Here is an 18,421-nt window from a genome sequence, read left to right as displayed (position 1 = left end):
CTGAGGAGCGGCAGGAGTTCGTTGAAATTCATCTCTGAGTTGTGGGCGGGACTTTTGGCGCGGAGCGAGCCTGCTCCTCTTCCCATGACCTATCTGCTTACGGGCTCTTCCACTAGCTTACATTCACACCTCCAACCTATCATTACTGGTGCAACAAAAAGGGCAAGTAATATTAGAGCTATCCAATCGTATAATTTTGAACCAGATGCTAACACGGACGAGGAAAATAAAGACAGATGTATAAAGTCGTAAAGATGTCACTCTTAATCAGAAAAGAACATGTTGACAATACTGAAAACCACATTTTTTATAGGAGTTGGTATTTAAATGTTTGTCCAATGGGCTATAAATGAAGTAACCATGCTTGAGAAATGAGCTTTGCAGGGTTTTTTTAAAACTTCTTTGACAAACACTCAAAAACAGTGAATATGATTTTTTTATGCAGAAACGTTTGTCCTTGATTATTTGTTGTATAAAAACATTGATGAACTTTCCTGCAAAAGTGGAGGAAAAAATCCTATTTGAATCTGTTTATAATGCTTTTTGTGTTTACATGTAACAGTTTACACAGGTTTCTTTTGTGAAATAACTCTGCATCTGGTTTAATCCTGTGATTTAAAGCGATTTTAACCCAACGAGGGACCTGGCTGGAGTATTAACCCTCCATATTGTCCTCCTCAGACATTACCAATCCCTAGAACACTGGCTTCATAGCAACTCCCAGTGCCATGGCAACCAGCGGCTCAGCTGTCAATGTGCAGCGAGGACACGGTGTGAGGGCGTGCTGTGCTTCATATTCAACCAATGTCCTCATCTGTATTTTTACTAGATTATTAGTCATTGAAATTCATCCCGAGGAGCCCAGAGTGCTAATCAGACTGCATGTAGATAGTTCTTGTGGTTTTTCTGTCCTTACGTTGTGAATTCTGCCCGACTGTGAATGCAGAACACAAAGTGAGGTCAGGAAGACTGTGATGAGACTGTTCTGGGAACGCATTGATGGACTGCGCATTCGCACTGCTCTCTCAAAGGCATTCTACAGTCCATTTTTCATTATCACGCATTCACATCAGTAAGTCCACAAAGCTTCCACTCACCCACCCCGGCCCATCAGGCCCCAGCACTTTTTCAAAGGATGCCCTCAGAGGACTCTGTGGAGCCACTGGACAAACCACAAGTCAGCAGTAGGACGATGTTTTAAGTCTGTTGACTCTGTCGGCCCAATTAAGAGGATATTCTAAGTCTGAGAGACAAATTGAAAGTTATTAAGAGGGGGAGGGTTTTTTTGAGGGGGGGTGGAGGTCAAAGGATGTGGGGGAGGAGATTGCGGTCAGATTGATGAGGAAGAAACAGGAAGCCATAAGATAGATTGCAAATTACATTCCGTGTGAGCTGCATGGGTTAAAGGATTGTGGGGACTCTACTGCGTTCGAATCCTCGTCCTGGTGTTGGCTTACAGACAAGCTCCAGATTCAACAGGCTCTGCTGCAGCTCGCTGGACCTCAGAGGAAATTCAGCCCTATGTCAATTAGACTTGTCCCCTTTTATTTTTTTTAAATGAAAAACAAGAAAATGTTGACTGGAAGATAATTTATATCTCAGCTTCATTAAAGTCCCACTCTAATCGTCTTGTAATTATGATTATGCCATTTTTAGACAAAACCAAAAAACCTGTGTCGTTTTCGAGGACATAGGCCAAATCCGAATTGTTTCCCTATCCCTTGGGCTTCTCCCAAGCCATACATTTATCCCTCCAAGTGGAAGGATATGGGAAAAATAGCGTCTTCAACTTCGTTATTATCGCTCGATGACATCATCAATCATCAATAGCCGCTGGTCATCTACGTTAGCGCGTAGCTGCCATCACTCGCAAAATACATTACAACTTTAGTTTTATCACTTTAAAAGGTCAAGCAAAACTCAATACTTAAATTTAAGCATGTGGGTGTGATTCAGAGCACACCCACTTGAAAAAATGGGTTTCCTCTCCTTGCCACAGCACAACGCAGATCACACTACCGGCAGAGTGATAGCCAGCCCTAAGTCGCTACTTCTCCTTCCAAAATGTCTGCAAGAGTTTTGTAATGATTATATTTCAATTAAAAATTTTTTTTTTTAAATTCTCCAAAAAAAAACCTTTTTCGGACTCCACTACAGCTTCAAATGCACTTACAACTGGAGCAATAGAGAGGAGCCAGAGGGGTAGGGGAGTCATTTGGATTCTGCCATAGTTTCTGCAGATCAGCAGGAGTTAGAAATTATAAATTTTCCTCTGAGTTGTGGGCAGGATGATTGGCGCAGAGTGAGCCTTCATTCATTTCCCATCATACCTATCCTTATACTCTCTACAGCTAGCTTACAACCACTAATACGCCCATCCTAACATTAGCAGTACAACAAAAATGGTGAGCAAGATCGTAGTTATCCAGCCATACAGGTTTGAGCCAGATGCCAACTCAGACAAGGAAAATAATGGATCTATTTGTCTGAGAATCCAGCCGTGCAGGTTTGAGCCAGATGCCAACTCAGACAAGGAAAATGATGGATCTTTTTGTCTGAGAATCGATGTCTTCTTTCACTTTTGGCTTCTCCCATCAGGGGTCACCACAGCAAAACAACCCTCCCTCGAGGATGAGTCACATGGTTAACTTGGCAATTGTTTTTTGCTGGATGCCCTTCCTGACGCAACCCTCTCAATCCAACCGGATATGAACCCTGGTTTCACGGACGGAAGGTGCCGCAAACCAGCACGAGCTAAACCGGCCCCCGTCTGAGAGTCAATAAGAAATACTCAGAAATCCTATTTTAGGTCTAATTTACTTTCTACATGTCCTGCATCATCAGAACAGTGCAACAAGAACATGTAAAAAAAAAACACCAAAAACGCAATTTTTATTAGAGTGGGTCTTTGAAACACTGTGTCTGAGACCCCAAACATGACAAGAATCTGACTCAGTCCCACAGAATTTTTACTAGACCACAATAATAGCACTTATAGTTTGGTGTGTTTCTTTGACAGCTAAAGTCCTTCTCATGACATTTGACATGGCTCTTCAATTTAAAGATCACACTGCTGTGTGTAATGCCAACACCACAACCTCAACAGGATGTTTACAGTGCACATAGTGGGCTGGCGTGCACCCACCTTTGGGAAGATAGGCATTCACGCATTACACACAGTGAAAATGCAAACAGACGGCTTAAGAATGAACTGTGGAGTGTTTCGTTTCAAAACACCGGTGATTACCCATCAATAAATTAAGTCCTTTGGGGGCTTTTTCAATAAATGTGAGAATTTTTTTTTCATATAAGCTGTAGGCAGCACAGACGGTGACAATGAGTTAAGCCCGAAAGCAGAAAGGATCTTGAAACATGATAGTTTCCACCTTTGGAGGCACAAATTCTTCAAGAAAAAGTGAAAACCTGGTAACCTGAGTAAACTACAACCCCCAACAGACCACATTTCACCTCCGGTGAAGAGGTGATTACTTCTGGGTGAGAGAGTGCATCCAAAAGTGGGCATGAGCAAGGATTCCACATGGATGGAGGGAAAACTAACAGGGTTGGACAGCGGAGGTCCAAGAGAAGAAAAAATTACTTTAAAGAGACTGGTTAAGGGGATTAAAGGTTTAATGAACAGCCTATTGGAAGCCACAAGTTTGAGGTAGCCTTGTCACAAGGGTGCTCATGTGAGAGGCTGCCTCCCACACCGATTACGCACCAAAAACTGAAGTTTGGATAGAATTGCCTACTGTCAGGTGGGTTTTTTTTTAACGCAAAAACGTATATGGGAAGGGGATTTTTCACACGTGTGAAGTGGTTTGGGAAGGTAGAAGTTGCACTTGTTCGAGCAGGGTGTGGAAGGCAGGAGGAGGACAGCAGGGGGAGACAGGGAGGCCAGCCCCGGCGCCTCGGCAGTGTCACGCAGGTTCGCGCGGAGAAAAAGCGGCTCTGCATGTGGAGATCCGTGTGAGGCAGCAGCCTACCTGTTGGAGGGAGACGCAGACGGACGCGCTCACACAGACAGAGGAGCAGGCAGCTGCGCGTGGACCTGCTCACTGCGCGGAGAGCAGATTCGAACATGTCTGCCAAACTGTGGCTGTGCGCTTTCCTGGCCGTTTACAGGACGCAAACCTGCCGCGGATTTAACCTCGATCAACGCTTCCCTGTGATCAAAGAGGGGGAAACCAAAGGCAGCTTGTTTGGATTCTCGGTGGCCTTGCACGAGCAGACGGTGGGCTCCAGACAGCACCTGTAAGTACTTTGTTGCGCATGTTAGAGAAATGCCCCATTTCCTTCTCTATTCACAGGTGGATGGTGTTCCGCGCACGCTCACAATAAAACGAGCACTTGTGAGTCCGTGGGTGCGCAAAAAGTCGCCGTGTTCCACACCTGTCACGTTTCCCTGCTGGGTCTTTCAGGATCTCACCTTGGAAAGCAACAACTTGCAGAACAGAGCAGGAAAATGTCATCTAGATAAAGACATGTTCAGATTTGAACCATTGGAGAGCATTTGAATCAGCCATAGGCGAATAAAAGGAGCAAATCAATAAACTGAATTTCCAGGTGAGCTTAGTTTATCAGATAAGAGTACAAAAACTGTAGAACACCTACAGATAAGTAGGTTTATAGAGTATTACTAGGCGCAACAGGGAGCACAAAAGCAAAAACACTGACCAGTTTCCACTTCTAATGATTTTTTTGGGGTTAAGGAAAAAAAACATCGGAAAAATAACCAAAGGAGTTTGAATATTTCATGAGTTTCATTTGAAAAAGCTGGAAAACATAAAACAGTTTTTGGGACAACAGTGTAATACTCCAAAAATGTACTAGAAAATTATTAAACTGAATGTCCTTCATGTGCCTCCTGGAGAAAAACAATGGAAACATTTAAGGTTTATTTTCAGGCTGTTTGGTTCAAAGGTGCATAGATGATTTTTAAAGCAAATTGTAGGTTTTCTTTCCTTCTGGCCTAAAACATTTGTAAACGCCAAATATTATTTTCTTTGTCTGAAGGATTAATGCAAAAACTTAGTTTCATTGATGCTGGAGGATGTGAATGTTGCCAAATGTGCCCAGACTTCCTTTACAGCATGTCTAATGAAAGCTCCTCAAACTGTATCTCTGTTTGGTATAGGATTTCACACTGCCAATTACAGTGGCCTCTCTATCCTTCTGCATCCATGATCACACAGCACGCTCAGAACTCGCTCTTATCTCTGCTTTGAAGAGCAATGCAGGAAGAAATTGTAAACCACGGCTCACTTCCTCTGTCCTGTCAGTTGGTCTCAACGCACTGTCCGCTGCAAAGTGCCACAAGTATGTTGCAAAGGATAACTGTGATTCATTTATGAAATATCAGAAACTCAAGCGCAGCATTTTTCTTCTTCTCCACATGGACCCCTGCTGTCACTCCCCTGCTGCATGAACTGGTCATGACTGGTCAACTTCAAATGTTGTGTTAACAAACAACTTTTCCTGCGGTACATCTTAACAGATTTTCCAAGCCATGAAGAGGATTAAATTTGTGCTCAAGGCAGATAAGCAGAACAGTTTAAACTTAGTTCCTATTATAACTCAGAGGTAGATTACAGATTTATTTAAAGAGGTCAGGCATGAGCTAGAGACTATACTGATGGTAATTCTAAATTTCAGTATTATCAGTAGACTATCTAAATCTGCTTTTCATAAAAACTAAATGAATCTGCTCTCTAGCTATGATTGTTTTTCATCTATAACATTTGAATTTTCGGTCCAAAATGCATTAGATTGCTTTTATGGCAGTATTCCTGAACATATTAAATGAAACCTAATTTGTCTTCTACAAGAAATTAAACATTTACTCTGGACCATTTGAGCAGGTTGCAGGAAAATGTGAAATGCTGTCTGGTAAAAGTACAATTGTCCACTTGGGCTTAAACTCTGTTTCATTTCATTTCTGGAGCAAACTGAAAGAATTCTGTTCAAAGATGAAAAAACAATCTGGCATTCAAGCAGAAAAGGTGGAGGGTTTCAGCAGGACTTGACTCAGTGCTAACTCATGCATATCCCTCTCGCACATTTAGTGTTTCAAATAATTCTCAAGATGAGCATCTGGGAAAAGATTTATGTCCTGGATTTTCCATTTAACATATAGTCCTCTCAGAATTGTCTTAACTGATAGGCCCCGGTTGCGTGTTTTCTAAAGACACCCCCATCCTCTTTTGATTTCTTGTAAAAGCGTTGATTTTCTTTTGATATGATTCATCAGTTTTTAGCCAAAGTCTAAAGAATTGTTGTTTTGCAGCACATAGGTTCTATGTGGTCGGGACTGCTGGCGCGGAGCAAGTCATGTTTACATGCTCTCCCGCTAGCTTACTGCCCCTCACAACCCCAACCTAACAAGTAACAAAAGTGGCGAGCAATATCAGAGCTATCCAGCCAAACGTTTTTTAAACGGATGCCAGCTCAGGCGAGGAAAACAAAGACAAATGTGGATCTGTTTGTCAACAAGTGGATGCATCTGAATGGAGCTGAGCAGGAAGCTTGTGGCCTGCCGATTGTAGGTTCTACGTTACAGCGACAAAGTTTTTCAAACTGCATTTTTTCGTCTTCTCTTGATTCAATAAAAAAAAAAAACGTAGTTATCCGTTTTTAAGCTTGTAATTTCTTCATATATGTCTTCCATTATCAGCAAAATGCCACAACCACACGTTAAAACCACCAAAAACACTATTTTTGTCAGAGTGGGTCTTTAATCTGAGCAATCTGTGACCATTTCAGCGAAGTGGTCTTGTTCCCCCTTTATCCTGTGTAGGGTGGCGGGGATTGCTGGGGCCTATCCTTGCTTCTTCAGGGTGAAAGTAGAGCATCGTGGACAGTCCATTGCAGAGCTTCTTGCTGTCCAGTTTGTCTTCTTTTCATTGTCTTTTGGCTCCAAATCTGTCCTGTGAACCTCAAAGATGATAGAATTGTCTTTCACTTAAACAGACTGCACTGCAGAAATTTCAGCAATGTGAAACCTTGACAGAACCAGTCGTAACATGTAACATAGGTGTCTATTTTTTGGTCAACAAATAAGACAGACAAACCCCATGACTGTGGCTATGTGGCCATTTCAGTGTTTTTCTTTCACCCTTTTAAGCCAGTTTTCCCAATTTGGGCTTAAAGATAAAGAAAAATTACGTTGCTGAATTTTAAAGTGTCATTCCCAGGTAGTTTGCATGTCCATTAGAGAGTCAACATGTTGAGATACGATTGCATGTAAGGAATCTCTACCTGAGGCCAATTTGTTCTCCCCATCTGCCTTCAAATTACCCTTTAGATGTCTCAGAGGTTCTTCTTCTCCTTAGAGAGCTTTTTTGTTCTCTGCTTTGGCAGGGAGGAGGCTCTGGGCAGTCAGCTGGTCATCACCTATTGGCTCTTCCAGTCCCCTGACCCCATGGCATGCTTGGAATGTATTACTCTTCTGTGCGTAGTCACAAGCTGCCAGGTTTCAGGTTGAGACAAGACAGAAGTCAGAATGATGGTCACAGGAGCACTAAGAAAGAGACAAACCTCTAAAGGATCAAAACTTTAAGCTGATTGTTCAAACGTTTGCTCGCTTTAGGCTAAAAAACATCTGTGAGCTGAGAAGGTAGTTTAATTTCTTTGACAGATGAATATTTAATCTGAGCTGAAATGCATTTGCTTCTTTAGCTCATCTCTGTCTGACTGCAGAGACCTGAGGCAATGAAAGTCTGATGTTTCATTTGCTGAGTGCCCCTCCACTATTTGCAGTGGTATACAAATTTACCAGCCCCATTGCTTTGTACTCCAAAAATAAAAACATCAGTTACAACATGAAAATATTTTCTGTTTTAATTCAATTGTGGGAAAGTCCGAAATGTGCCTTTGTACTGCATTAATGTATCACCGCTCAACATTGTACTGTTTTTGGACATAGACTTAAAGGAAAATTAAAATTATGGAAGTAAAAATTTATCAAATTAGAGCAGTTCTGCATTAAATTGGCTTCACAATTTCTTGGAGAACCTAAACGGGCTTTGGAAATCAAGGTGTCCTTGAGCATGGGCTGCACTCTGTTCGCCCTTTTTTCAAGAGCGGGACAATAGATCAGTTGGCATATGGTTTTTTTCTAAAGGCGGTCAGAATTATTACTTGAAAAACCTATGTTGCCAGCATTATTGCACTATAAAGTTTGGTCAATAAATTTAAAAAACTTATCTTAAACGGTTATAAAACAGCTATGAAAATTCCTGTCTCAAACAAAGAATAGTGTTCAGTTGAATTTGATGTGGAACTGGAAAGACTGATTTGGAGTTGCTTTACAAACTGTGATGCACATTAGTGTGACATCACATATTCAATTTGGTGCATTAATGGATCCGCAGCCAGGCGATCTCAGACACTATTTTGGATGTGAGGCATTGAATCTATGGCAAAATAAACTGCAGGCATTTAGAGGCGGGCGTGGTGTCCAGTGCTCTTCTGATCCAAATACTAATTGAAAGTGGGCTCAGGAGAGTCTGTCAATCAAATGTTTTGAATGTTTGACCTCATATTTCTATTGAGGCATCTGAACGGTCAAGTTCATACCTTAAAAATGGATTAGCAAGAAAAAGTCAAAGAAAAAGGTAGCAGAGCAAGAATGGTTATACTATGAAAATTAACTAAAAGGTGTTTGTTTCTCTCTAGAACTCTTAATAGAATTCTAGCGGGCACTTCCTGTTTGGAAACCAAAGGAGGAAGGGATTATTCAGTCCATGGCTATTATATGCTAAGCTCTTTAACTTGCACTTTTCAAGACTTTAGATGAACTTGCCAAAGAAGTTGACCATCCAAGAAAATCTTCCTCATTTGGACCATCCAACTCAGAGTGAAATATAGTTTACAAAATATCACAAAAAAAGCTTAAATGCTGGTCATTAATCTGCATGTTGCAGAAAAAGGAGACAAATAAAATCAAAAGCATCTGTTCAATTTCTTACTTAAATAATTGTAATTCCTGTCATAAAAATGTGACTTTATGCATTTTCAACAGCTTTATATCCAATAGTAAAAGGTCTCTGGGATTCTGGGAGTTCTGGGTGAAGCTTAAACGTTTGTCACAATCTAAATTGTGTTTCTACTAAAGCACCAAAGTGCCACTTTGAATCCCTTCTGTGGCAATAAAACTTTGTTTTCCATTACTGCATATATATATTTTAGCACCAAGCCAGAAGAGCTTATTGATTTTTCTCTTTGTAAAGAAGGCACTAAGGTGTGTTCTCCCCGAATGTTTATACATTGAAACAAAGATGCATGTTGTCCAAAGAGGTTTATGGGTAATTAGAGAATGAACATGAATAAATACAACATCTGGATAACTTTTTCTTCATCTTTAAATGTAAACATAAAAAATAAATACAAAAAATGAGCAAAACTACAAAACGTCAAGTTAATATATGTGTCGATCGGTACTTTTTCATTTTGTCAATTTATTTTTTAGATTGAAGGTCCTTTTCTAACAAAAAAGACAGTTTCAGTTCTAACAAAACAGTGAGAAATCGTTTTTTCTCTTCTGGATCTACAAATGCCCCCCAGCAGCATGGAAAGGGAGCTGGAGAGCCTAGCCTGTGGGCTAATGGGGGCTACCTGCAGCTGGAAAAACGATGTGCTTCAATACCTTTCCCTCTCACTGCGATTTTGAACTTTGAAGAGGAAAGCGATCCTGGGGTGTTGGTTTACATCGCTGTGTCTGGGGGAGGAAGATGTGGTGTGTCCCAACATGTGTGTTAAACTGCATGTTTCTTATTTGCAAATGACTGAAATGGATCAATGAATGGTACGTCTCTTTAAACCTCAGCAGGTTAAGGCAGATGTCTCCTGCACAGACCTGCATTGACTTTAAATGAATAACATCTGAGAGAAAACAGTTGGGCTGTCCGCTCAGATATAGGTGTTCGGCTGCGTACCTGCCCCTCCATCAACAGCTCCCCCAGCCCTCCTCTTTTTTTATTTTTATTTTTTCAACCTAACCTAGGGTTAAAACTTGGCACTGACACTTGTAGAAAAGGTCACTGAAACGCTCACATCCAGTCTGAGCATGTGCAAACGTGCCTTCCGCCTTATCATTTGCACTCACTTCTCTTTTGCAGTCTCAGATTTTTGTGTACCTTTTGTGTACATCAAGCATTAACCTCTGACTCCCTCATTCTAGACACGTTCATCAAAGTGTCTAGCAAAGTTTATTGACGGTTTAAAAAAAAAAGAAGAAGAAGAAGAGCTAATTTATTATCCAAACTCCCATTTCTAAATGAGTTTGCTCTCTGGTTACTATTTCACCAAAGGCAGATGGTGGTCTTTAAACAGGATGTTTGTCCAGCTGAAATTCTGTGCTTCATTGCTGTGTGATGCCTGTTTGTAGACTGACTGACATGTTATTTATTGCTGTGCAGTTATCACGCTACCATGGCATTCCCCCTTTTTTATATCTTTTTTTTTTACTGCTCTTAAAAAATGTTCCCTTCTTTGTAGGCTCACTTTGTTGTCCTACTTTCAATTTTCTTTTGAGTCATGTAAGGTTAAAATCAGCCTCAGCCACAGTATCTGCCCGTCCACATGGAGAAATGTGTCAGTTTGCTTCAAAAACAAACAAGAGAACGCATGGGGGGGAAAAAGAAGGATAATATTTGAAAAGAATCCAGCAGTTTTCTTAGTGTTTTGTCTGCCTTTTTTTGACCTTGTAAAAAGTGTGTCAGTTTCCATGCAGCACATGGTGGCAAAGGTCTTTGCTTCATTTGCATCATGATTTGAGAGGCGGCTTTTAAATGGTATGCAAACTCTGCCTATTTGGTCCACTGTTGGTGTGAGTCGATGTGCTCCTGCGTGGAAAATGACTGCAGTGTAGCTCACCATTTAACCCTACAGATGCAGCTGGATGTGATGTTGAACATTTTTGTGTTAAGCCAAAGAAACTTAAAATCCCTACTTCTCTGCTTTTGTCTTAGCGTGGCTTAATTAAAAATAAATAAATAATGAAAACAGGTTAAAAATTAAGGAGCCTTGTCCAGGTTGATTCAATTTTGAGCCTATTGCCATTTAACAATAGGTGCAATGCAAGTTCTTGTACATGACAACAAAGCACATGAACACATGTTTGTGCAGGTGCAGTAAAAGATGCAAAAAAAAAAAAAATCAAGTTTAAGCTTTTTTAATGGTGAGATCAACTGAGTTCTTGCATCAATTGAATTCACTTCACAGACAGAAATAAATACTTATTTTTTTTACACTTTACACTTTTTTCACACTTGTCTAATTATATAGTTGCTTTAGCGGTAACTTAAGATATCTTATATATTGATCACCAACCGTCTGTTCTGATTAGGAGCTTGTCCCAGCTACACTAAGAGAAAGACTGGATACATCCTAGACAATCCATCACAAGAACTCTCGGTTTTATCAGTCATTCCTAATTCCTAACTCTACTTGGTTTCTCTAAGAGGGATAGTGTAATTCTGAGATTTAAAGTGTCAGGTTTGTTTGATCACTCACTCAGGGCAAACACGCATTAGGACTTTTAGTACCTTGGCGTTCTTTAAGTGAAGGAACTGATCACATTGGGTTTGTTACATTAGACGCGGTTGGTGTTATGAGGAAACTCTAATGTGTGAAGAGGTTGTCAGACATTTTTCACACTTATTCAGATTTCCTCTGTCATGTCAACCACTTCATCTCTTTAGCTGAAGTCAGTAGGTGCTGCAAAAAGAGGAAACTAATAAATAAGTGAAAAATTCTTCTCTAAAGCTCCGCCTTTCGCTCTTTGTGGGTACCGCCCATTTGATGACATCAAACCAGAGTCGGCCTCGGCAGCGTGTCTGCGTTTTACCCATGAAAACAAACAGCATCCAGACTTTTGATCCAGAAGATGGATTTGCTTATTGTGCATATGAAAGGAAAGCGTTTTTGCAGATCACCGCTAGCTCCGTAGAGAAAGTGGGTGTGTGTGTTCACCTGTGGGCGGGGCTGGCAGTGCAGACTCTTCCTGGAAGGGGCTGATCCTCATTCTGGACTCAGTGGTCAGATTGCAGGTTCTAGAGGAATACTCAAAAATGCTCAAACAGATCAAAGAGGTTGTATTTTCTAGGAAAAACACTAAAATACACTTAAAAGCTCAAAAACATTGATTTTTGCATTTTAGAATTTCAATGAATATTTTTAAGAAAAGCAAAAATAAAAGAAAAATCCCATTTCCAGTCACTAAAATATGTTTTCTTAAACAAGACAGCAAGAGAGAAAAGATGATTTTTTTTTTTTTTTTTTTTTAAGATGTAGTTTTTGGATACGGGTCAAATCAGGATCAGGTTAAAAGGCCAGACTATATATTTGAAAAAAAGTTGAACGTTTGTTTTTAACCTTAATCTAGCCCAAAATATTTTACTTCTATAGTTGTTTTAGGCACGCATTTAGTGGCCACTTTAATAAGCATGCACCTTTACAAGAGTACAAATTCAAAAGTTTTCTGTAAACTTTAAACAAATAAACAATTATTTGGGAGAAAGTGTTGTCAGAACAGGCTCACTTTACCGCACAATTTTGAAACTGTTATTTCACTTAGGTTAGGTTTAGGTTTGTTTTGTCCTGTGGGATTACAGATTGGGGTGGAGCAATTGGAAAAAGAATGGTAGACAAAAGTAACCTGATTAATTGCCTTTTTTTTTTTTTATAGCCGTCAGCAAAAAATACAGCCTGAGAGTCTGTTAACATGAACTTTTAGGCTTTACTCTTTTATTCTTGCCCTGTGGGCAGCAGCCGCTCCCTGTGACGAAAAGATTGCACCGAGGCTTATCTTGACTTGTGTAACTCGGCCAGCAGCATCGATGCTTTCACATAAAGATGTGTGAAACTCCAAGCCTAGAGATAAAATCTGTTACTCTGTGCTTTGAAACATTTTTACATCCTAGAGGCTCAAGTTGGTTAGAGAGCAATGTTTTACAACCGTCTTGTTGTATCACATGAGCTTGAAAGTCATCCAAACGAGGCTGCAGTTCCCCTGTCTTACCTTAGTAATCTTAGTCACCTTTAATTATGTTGGATTTCCTGGTTTCACTGTTGTTGGTGGTACTCTGATTCACCATCAGGTGTGGGGTGAGACCACAGGAGTAATTAATTACTCACAACAAACTGAAGGCTTGTTTAAAGCAGAATAACAGATAGAGTAGTTGATCGAACTGACCCGTGCCCTGATTGTCCGACCCTGAAGTCAAGAATGCATCCACTCTTGGCTTAGCTGGGTGTGTTTGAAACGGTAAATGTTTGGTTTAGCCAGCCGTGTGGTTCACTTGTTACACAGAGGGGCGAATTTCAACATGTCCTCGGAGCAGGAATGCAGCTGCCAATTGGCCCTCCTGCTTTGGCTGGGCCTTTGACAGTCTGTTTATGAGGAGGCGATGAGCAGGGAAGCAGACAGGAGGAAGGCGAACAATGTAGCAGTAGCAACAAAATGAAAAGTGAGGTGTGCTTTCGTGACTTTGTCAGCCCAAAGCTTTCCTGATTTTTCTGATGTCTATGGTACGGCAAGGAAAGACGGACAAAAAGCATTTTTAACCAGCTTTTTTATAACACACATCTACTTTTCCCTTATGTCGCTAAAACATGTGGCCTTAAGTTTTGAAAATATGTGGCAAAAATGTTTTGGATGGAAGTATAAGATTCTTATTTTTATGCTTAAATAAATGAAAGGTTAATTTATTATTATTTCTCTACTCTATTGAGTGATAGAGTTTGGGTGAGTTTAAAAAACACATGAAGACAAATTTAATATATTTAACATTTAAAGACCCACTCCGATCATCTTTTTTTGCTATTTTCAAAGCGGTCCCAGTGATCTTTTAATTATGATTTTGCCATTCTTAGCCAAAAATCCTGAAACCTGTGTCATTTTCTATGACAAAGTTGCTGCAGTAGTTCATTAGCAATACGCCTCAGAGTTGTGGACTGAACTATTGGCGTGGAGCAACCCTGCTCCTCCTTCCCCTCTCCATTGCAGAGCAGTGCCCTATGTAGTGTAATATCTGTCACAAATAAGACCTTTTCAAATGGTTTTTTTTTCATCTGCTCCTAGTTTGCAGTGATTTCAATAAAGAAATATTAAGAAATGCAATTTCAAGCTTAATTTGCTTTATATATGTCCTCCATTATCAGAAAGGTGCCACAAGAACCTGTTAAAATCACAATTTTCATCAGAGTTGGTCTTAAAACCAACATTTTATTGAATCATTTTTTTAATTTAGGAAAAAAAGCAAATTAATTGTATTTCCTGCACAATTTAATTCCCTTAAATGGGTTGGGTTCTTGTTATGAACTAGCATATGTGAATTTTTGTTGTGTCTAAACTCCCACTGTTTTTTAAAAAAAGGGTTTAACGTTCTGAATCAATTTCAGAGCATTGCGTGGTAGTTTTATAGAACTCCCAGAGCATAATAACTACAAGACTGCTCAAGCTGGAGAGAAAAGTAGGTCTATGAATTTGGATTAACAGTTATTTTAAAGTTTTTATAAGCTTTATTTAGAACAGAGATAATTGAAGGAATGATAGAGAAAATTTGAATTTTCCTTTGATAAATGGAACTGTAATGGGAAGCTGGAGAGCCAATCGTTAGCACAAACAGGCTAGTGTCCTAGATCAGAGGAGTGACTCAATCATAAACAGGCAGTGACACACCTTGACTCGTAAAACATTTGTTCTGTACCCTATGTCCTGAAACAATGTGTCGACCAAGCCTTATAATCCTTCAAGCATTTATGAATCGCAGCCTTCAATAGCAACTGCTGTTGCTTTTCCTGCTGTGAAAAGAGGAACAAATTCACCTTTTGGTGTTTGCAGTCAGATTAGGACGATAAATGTTTTTCTTTTGTTCTAAAAGCAAAAAAACGTGCAAAACACAAATCAGTGTAAAACATAACTGTTTCCACATTTGATTTATTGGTTTTGCATGGCTTGAATTTCAAAATAATTGTAAAAAAAAAAAAAAAAATTAAGTGTTTTTTTTTTTACATGTTCAGGATAATTCACCTTTGTGCTGGTCAAATTTCTGTCAAATCTGTGGTTATCTCCTCTTTGCTGAAAGATAACCTGAACCAAGGCTTGTTTTAAAAAAGATTGTGTGACTCAGTCTTTATGTTCAGATGACAAACACACAAAATGTTCTAAATGGTATTGAACATGTTCATGCATCGGTCTGGGTTAAAATAAAACTTATCACTGAGACATTTTTTTCTGTTTTCATTAGATAAACTTGTTAATCATTTTTATAATCTAGACATTACAGCTGAATGCACACGTCTGAATGGCTGGTCACTCCTTTTATTCTCTTTCAGCATGGCACCCTCAATGAACTCCTTCTTTTCTTTTAGTAAGAGTAAGTGAACAGTATTGCACGCTTAGATAAAACTGTGCTGTTGAGCATACATCCCTCACAGTGGAAACCAGGTTGTCCACACCTTTCCTCAACAAAGAGACATTTTTTTTCTGTTAAACTCAGGTCTTTATGTGTCTGTCATAATTTATTGCAACTAGTGGTTGAATGCAGGTTACAATAGAGAGTTGTCATTGTTAAATTACTCAAGGGCACAAAGGTTGCAAGATGTTTTGTCTGCAATACTATCTGTTATTTGATGCTGGGACTGTCTCTGCTTTGTGTTGTCACTACAACTCTGATGCCTCTAAGTGGATTTTGTCTCTGCCCTCTCTCCAGGCTTCTTGTGGGAGCACCCAAAGAAAAAGCCAACGGACTTAAAGATGTCAATGAAACCGGAGCTGTTTATGCCTGCCCTATATCCACAACTTTTGATGACTGCTCCAGGATGGACCTAGTGACACAACGTAAGTTTGCTGCAAACCTCTTTGTTCACACCTGCATTGAACAACTCAAAGTATAGAAAGAGATGCTCTGGCAGTGCATCAGATCTGATGTTAGTAAATGTTTCAAATAGGAAACATGAGAATTACAGGAATTGTTTATGAAATTTGTTTTTTGAAGAGCAGCACAAATGAAATGCTGACTCACATTACTTTACTTGTGTAAACCATTGACTGCAAATGAGAACAGTCAGTGTGACGTCACCCAGAGAAAATGGCTTACGTCCAGTCACTGTGTTTTGCAATTCAAATTTGCATCTTGAATAACTTGCACTACAGAAAAAATATCATGAAGAAAAAAGTGGATATTTAAAAACGGGTAAAAAAAATTGGTACCAGAGCAGGTATGGTTATTCTGACAAATACAATGACTGAGTAATAGCTGTTATTGTCTTTAGAGAAGTCTTTGGGGTTTTGGCTACTTGGAACCCACTGGTACCTCCTGTTTGGAATGCCATAGAGGAGGGATCGCTCAATCCAGTTCTCATATACAGTCAATGGTGTCAACCAGCATTTCTCTGTTACTATACTTGATATTCCAGCATCATGTCACTATTCTTCACCTTGTACAACTGTAGTAATGTTGCCAATGTAACTGTGAACTAAGAGGATTCCAGCAAATCTGATTTTTAGATTACATGAAAGTTTTATACATTTTCAGCCCATGCATGTGTCTTTTATTTGAACATTTTGGTCCAACTAAAAGGCTTGAAGCAAAGGAGAAGGGTAAAATGGTTAAGACGATTCCAAATTTGTCCAACATTGCATGACGAGATATTATGGGAAAAAAAGCATGTTTTGCATAAAATCCTAAAAACGTCTTCCTTTCATGTCTTATCTCCCATAGGATCAGAGTTTATAATCTTTAGACGTGAAGACATAACAATGTATTCACAGGCTTCACCTGCTTTTTCATGACAAGCAATCTGTCTCAGTTTTCACACATGGGCTTCTTTTGTGCTGCGGAGTAAAAAAGAGCTCTGAAGGGAAAAACCTTCTGGTGCTCCCAACACTTCTATTTTGTTGCACATACAAGACATAAAAACTCTAAAAATTATATTTACCTAATTGGTGGTTATTAACTCAAGAAATCAGACTACTTTAAGGCTTCATCTGCTCCCTGATGGCTGAGTAAGAACCAACATTAAAAGAAGCCTGGATGACTTTTAATGTTGAGGTTAGCGTGGCTTTTGTTTCAATCACTGCACATTTTTGTGGTTTACATGTGTCTGGGCTTGAAGGAGACTGGAAAAAAGGATTACACTATGGTTGTATAGTCAAAATTCAACAGGTAGAAGTGTTGACTACTTAGATCTAGCAGTTACCACCACTACAGTTTCATTGGGGTATTAAATGTTTCAAATGTACAAATGTAAAAATAAAAATTTGAAATCAAATGTGGTTCCAGTCAGATTCAGTTAGACCTGTTACCACCTGTCTGTAATTTTGCAGCAAGTTCATCTGAGATGGTGGAGGGAATGTGGCTTGGTGTGACGGTGGCCAGTCAGAAGGGACATTCAGCAGGCCGTGTGCTGGTGAGGCTCTTTTCATCCTGTGTTTTTACAGTAAAACAAGTATTCGTCAGTCACTGATTCTGCCGGTTGTCCCACGTAACAGAGGAAAGAGGTCTGTGATGTTCGTCACACCAAAACTTCGACTGTGAAGCTATGTTCACACCACTTATGTGAGACACATTCAAGAACACACTACGTGCACTGTTCAACATTCTTTTAGCATTTGGTGTTCACACTGGACTGGTGCTACCCTATGCTATGCGCATGTCCGCCACCTAAAGTTGGAAGAGGCTTGGTGCGAAATGTCGAAGCGGTGCAAATCTGGTAAATCTTGCTTCAGGTTCTTTCTTTTACAGCTCTGATATATGAAAGACTTGGTGTCATAAAATTCCGGCCGGGCACAAACCGCAATTCATTTCTCCCCCAGGATCAAATGGTTGACCCTTCTATGTTTTAAAGTAGTCTCCATCGATATGTCGAGTCCTTGATTGGTCAAAGATCAATCTGGTTTAACTTTTGTCGCGCGTTCACTGGCTGCGCGTTTTGTACGTAGAACCCAAAAATGGGTGTTGATAATGTGCGTAGCAACTTTTCATTGAAAGTGGTCGCTTGAATCCATTGTGCAGAGGGCAGTGTGAACGTAGCTTGAGAAACAAAATGTAAAAATAGAATCCAGGAAATCACATTGTAGGATTCTTCTGGACCCACTCCAATTAAAATGGCTTTTTTGGGCGTGTTTAACATGTTCTTGTGGGATTTTTCTGATGATGGATGACAAGTATTACGAAAATGAAGATTAAAATTGCATTTCTTTGTGTTCATTCAAATTGAACAGTTTTTTTTTTTTATTTTGGCTAAACCGTCATAATCATTATTTTAAAAAAACATTTGGAGATGTTTTTACAATAGATCTAAAGATGATTGGAGTGGGTCTTTATGAAATTTATATGTATATTTGTGCAGAAAATAAGTGGACAGTGAATAACAAAAGATCAACTCAATACTTATAATGTAACAATGTAAAGTA

The 18,421-nt window shown here is 39.6% G+C and overlaps 1 protein-coding gene across 2 annotated transcripts in view; it reads left to right on the top strand.

Moving 5' to 3' along the window:
• The first annotated feature begins 3,517 nt into the window (after positions 1 to 3,517).
• Positions 3,518 to 18,421, top strand: part of itga3b (integrin, alpha 3b) — a 30,605-nt gene continuing 15,701 nt past the window's right edge. For both annotated transcript variants that reach the window (XM_078937887.1, XM_011487917.4), the window contains exons 1-3: positions 3,518 to 4,254; positions 15,717 to 15,844; positions 17,333 to 17,415. In XM_078937887.1, coding sequence (XP_078794013.1) covers positions 4,082 to 4,254; positions 15,717 to 15,844; positions 17,333 to 17,415 — 384 coding nt within the window. In that variant the 5' untranslated portion in view covers positions 3,518 to 4,081. The remainder of the gene's footprint in view (positions 4,255 to 15,716; positions 15,845 to 17,332; positions 17,416 to 18,421) is intronic.

The sequence above is a fragment of the Oryzias latipes genome, chromosome 19 (assembly GCF_053564925.1).
Source record: "Oryzias latipes strain Hd-rR chromosome 19, Olatipes_Hd-rR_3.1".
NCBI classification, from domain to species: domain Eukaryota; kingdom Metazoa; phylum Chordata; class Actinopteri; order Beloniformes; family Adrianichthyidae; genus Oryzias; species Oryzias latipes.
The sequence above is the reverse complement of the archived record's forward strand: the minus strand, read 5'-3'. Positions and strand labels throughout refer to the sequence as shown.